Below are 2,452 nucleotides of genomic sequence, written 5' to 3'. Positions count from 1 at the left end.
ACCAAATTGTCCATCCTCGTTAACCATGTAAGTAGTAGATTTTCTTTGTGAAGCACTACAGGAAACTGGTAAACATCACATTTGCTCAAGGAAGTTTGTTGTTCTAGAAACTGCTGCAGGAAAGAGCTGAGGTTGTCTCTGGTTTTTTTTTTATTGCCTTTCTTACATTAGTATGGAACCCAGTTTGGAGCCAGAAGGAATGAACTGAGGTTGTTTTTGTTTTGATGCTTAAGCAAGTGGAGAACTTGAAATGCGAAAATAAGGGCCCTACTACACGTTCAAATGAAAGCTGGCTAGAAACCAGCTGTAGAGCTCTTACACACTTTCAAGCACAAACTTTATAGCCAGTTGGCTCTCTTTGTTGCTGGACAGTGATTCTTTTCATGTGATAATCACCTTGCATGCGTGGCCAGTCTAAATTTATTGTGCCATTCACCAGTTAATTGCGTCACATACGTGAAGTGTAGCAGGGGCCTAAGGAACATTTAGGGAAACAGCACGGAACAAGATGCTGCATCCTTTGGTAACAGCATGAGCAACTCAACTCAACTGGCTCTAAAGCAGCTCATGTCGTGGGAAAAGTTAGCATAAGTAGGGCGCGTCCACACAAGTGCAGATGTTTGTTTCCCTGGGGACAAGTAGTAGCGGCATACCTTGTGCTTCTGCTGCTTGTCCCCAGGGAATGCCCGTGCTACCTGCCCTCTGGTGCACAGCAGGTTACCCCAGGTGGGGTAGGGGAGGCTGGGGCCAGCAACCGTGTTGGCCCCAGCAGCCTTACCTAGGGTCTTGGGGGCTTCAGGGAGCTGCAGCTGTGGTGCTCCTGCAGCCGGGAGCCTGGCCGACAGCTGGAGCATGGCTCTGGCTGGCCAGGCTCCAGTGTTGGACAGTGTGCACTGCCTCCATGCACACTGGCCCACTTTTTTTTGGAGATCCTGGGGTCAAAAAAACCCCATACACTGCAAGATAGGGCAGGGAATGCCTGCATCTGCGGTATGTTGCGCTGCAGATGGGTCTGCCGTGCCACCTACCGCACATCCACGCTTGTCTGGATGTGGCCGTAAAGACATTGGGATTATGTGCTTGGGAGCAACTTGGAACAGCAAACATCATGGCTGGATGAAGCCATCCAGAGGGACACGCCGTGATGCAGTTGCACACAGACGGAGTTGATTTCTAGGCCCCCTGCTACGTTACATAAGTGACACAAGGAACTGGTGAATGGCATGATGAATTTAGACCAGCCACATGAGCAAAGTGATTATAGCCCAGGGTGACACTCCAGCTGTTAAGCTGGTGCTTGGAAACATGTAGCACCTCTATAGCTAGCTTCTGGCCGGCTTTCATCTGAACTGGGAGCAGGGCCACAGGAGATGTGAGATCTCTGGGAAGAGGGATGCTCAGTTAAGGGCTGGCTTGAGGTCGCTTCCCTAGGGAACCTGGGATCTGAGAAACTATTGTTCACTGAAAAGCTATGCAAATAAGCTTGCAAATAAGTCTTCTTATTGACTTTATATTACTCATTGTAACTCACCAGTGACTGAGAACTGGGTCATCAAAGTTGAAGCATTTTATTTTGTGTTAAGTAGTCATAAGCAGGGATCCTAGTTTCCTGATAAACAAATCCCCAATTTTCAGCTATAAGCCTCCCCTCTGCCCCCCCAAAATCTGCATCTGTCCATGATTAAATTGTAACACCACTTATATAAATGTGGATGTTGGGCTATTTTTTATACCCAAAATTGTAGATCTTTTTTCCTTTTAATCAGAGAAAACTAGGATCCCTTGTCCTAATGAAGCACTGGCAGCAAACCCAAACCTCAGTTAAGACTCCCTGAGAGTGACTTGGGTTTTGCTGCATCAATGAGCTGCCTCCAAATGACGGTACGTTTTGAACACTTCGACTGTTATTGATCGTACATCGTGCAAGGGTTGGCATCGTGCAAACATGATCATTATCGTACACGGGGCAACGCTGCGCGTGGCGAAGGCAGGGCGGCCTGGACGCCCTACACCCCACTGATCACCACTCCCCGCGCAAGCTGCCGCCAGCGATCACCAGCCCTGGCTATGCCTTGCCCCGCGTGTGCCCGCGCAGTCGCAGTAACTCCTGGGTGGCAGGTCCACTTGCAGCTCTCAGCGGACCCCCGAGCAATCCCAACATCCGGGGCCCTCTGCCCTCCCTTCCCTCCCGCCTTAGCTCGCTGTAACGTCATCAGGGAGCGACACCCGGGCGACGCCAATCACTTCCGCGGAGCAGGGGTGGCCACGCTCTTCCTCCTGGCGCCCGCGTCCCCCCGGCAGCGTTTCCGCGCTCCCCGAGTTCCGCCCTCCGCCGCGGCCCGGAAGTGACCCCCCGCCGCGGCTGGCTGCGAGGATGGCGGAGCCACCCCCAGAGCCGGCGGGCCGGGAGCCCCGCGACAGGCTGGGCCTCTGGGACTGCCGGCCCCGGCCC

General features: G+C 52.6%; 1 protein-coding gene across 1 annotated transcript in view; it reads left to right on the top strand.

The window, feature by feature from the left end:
* Nucleotides 1-2,215: 2,215 nt before the first annotated feature.
* The window catches only part of COG3 (component of oligomeric golgi complex 3), a 62,756-nt gene continuing 62,519 nt past the window's right edge, over nucleotides 2,216-2,452 (top strand). Inside the window, exon 1 of the mRNA XM_019523813.1 lies at nucleotides 2,216-2,448. Within this exon, the coding sequence (XP_019379358.1) occupies nucleotides 2,375-2,448 (74 nt within the window). The 5' untranslated portion in view covers nucleotides 2,216-2,374. The remainder of the gene's footprint in view (nucleotides 2,449-2,452) is intronic.

Source organism: Gavialis gangeticus, unplaced genomic scaffold (genome assembly GCF_001723915.1).
Source record: "Gavialis gangeticus isolate Ggan-Ray unplaced genomic scaffold, GavGan_comp1, whole genome shotgun sequence".
Lineage (NCBI taxonomy): Eukaryota > Metazoa > Chordata > Crocodylia > Gavialidae > Gavialis > Gavialis gangeticus.
The sequence above is the reverse complement of the archived record's forward strand: the minus strand, read 5'-3'. Positions and strand labels throughout refer to the sequence as shown.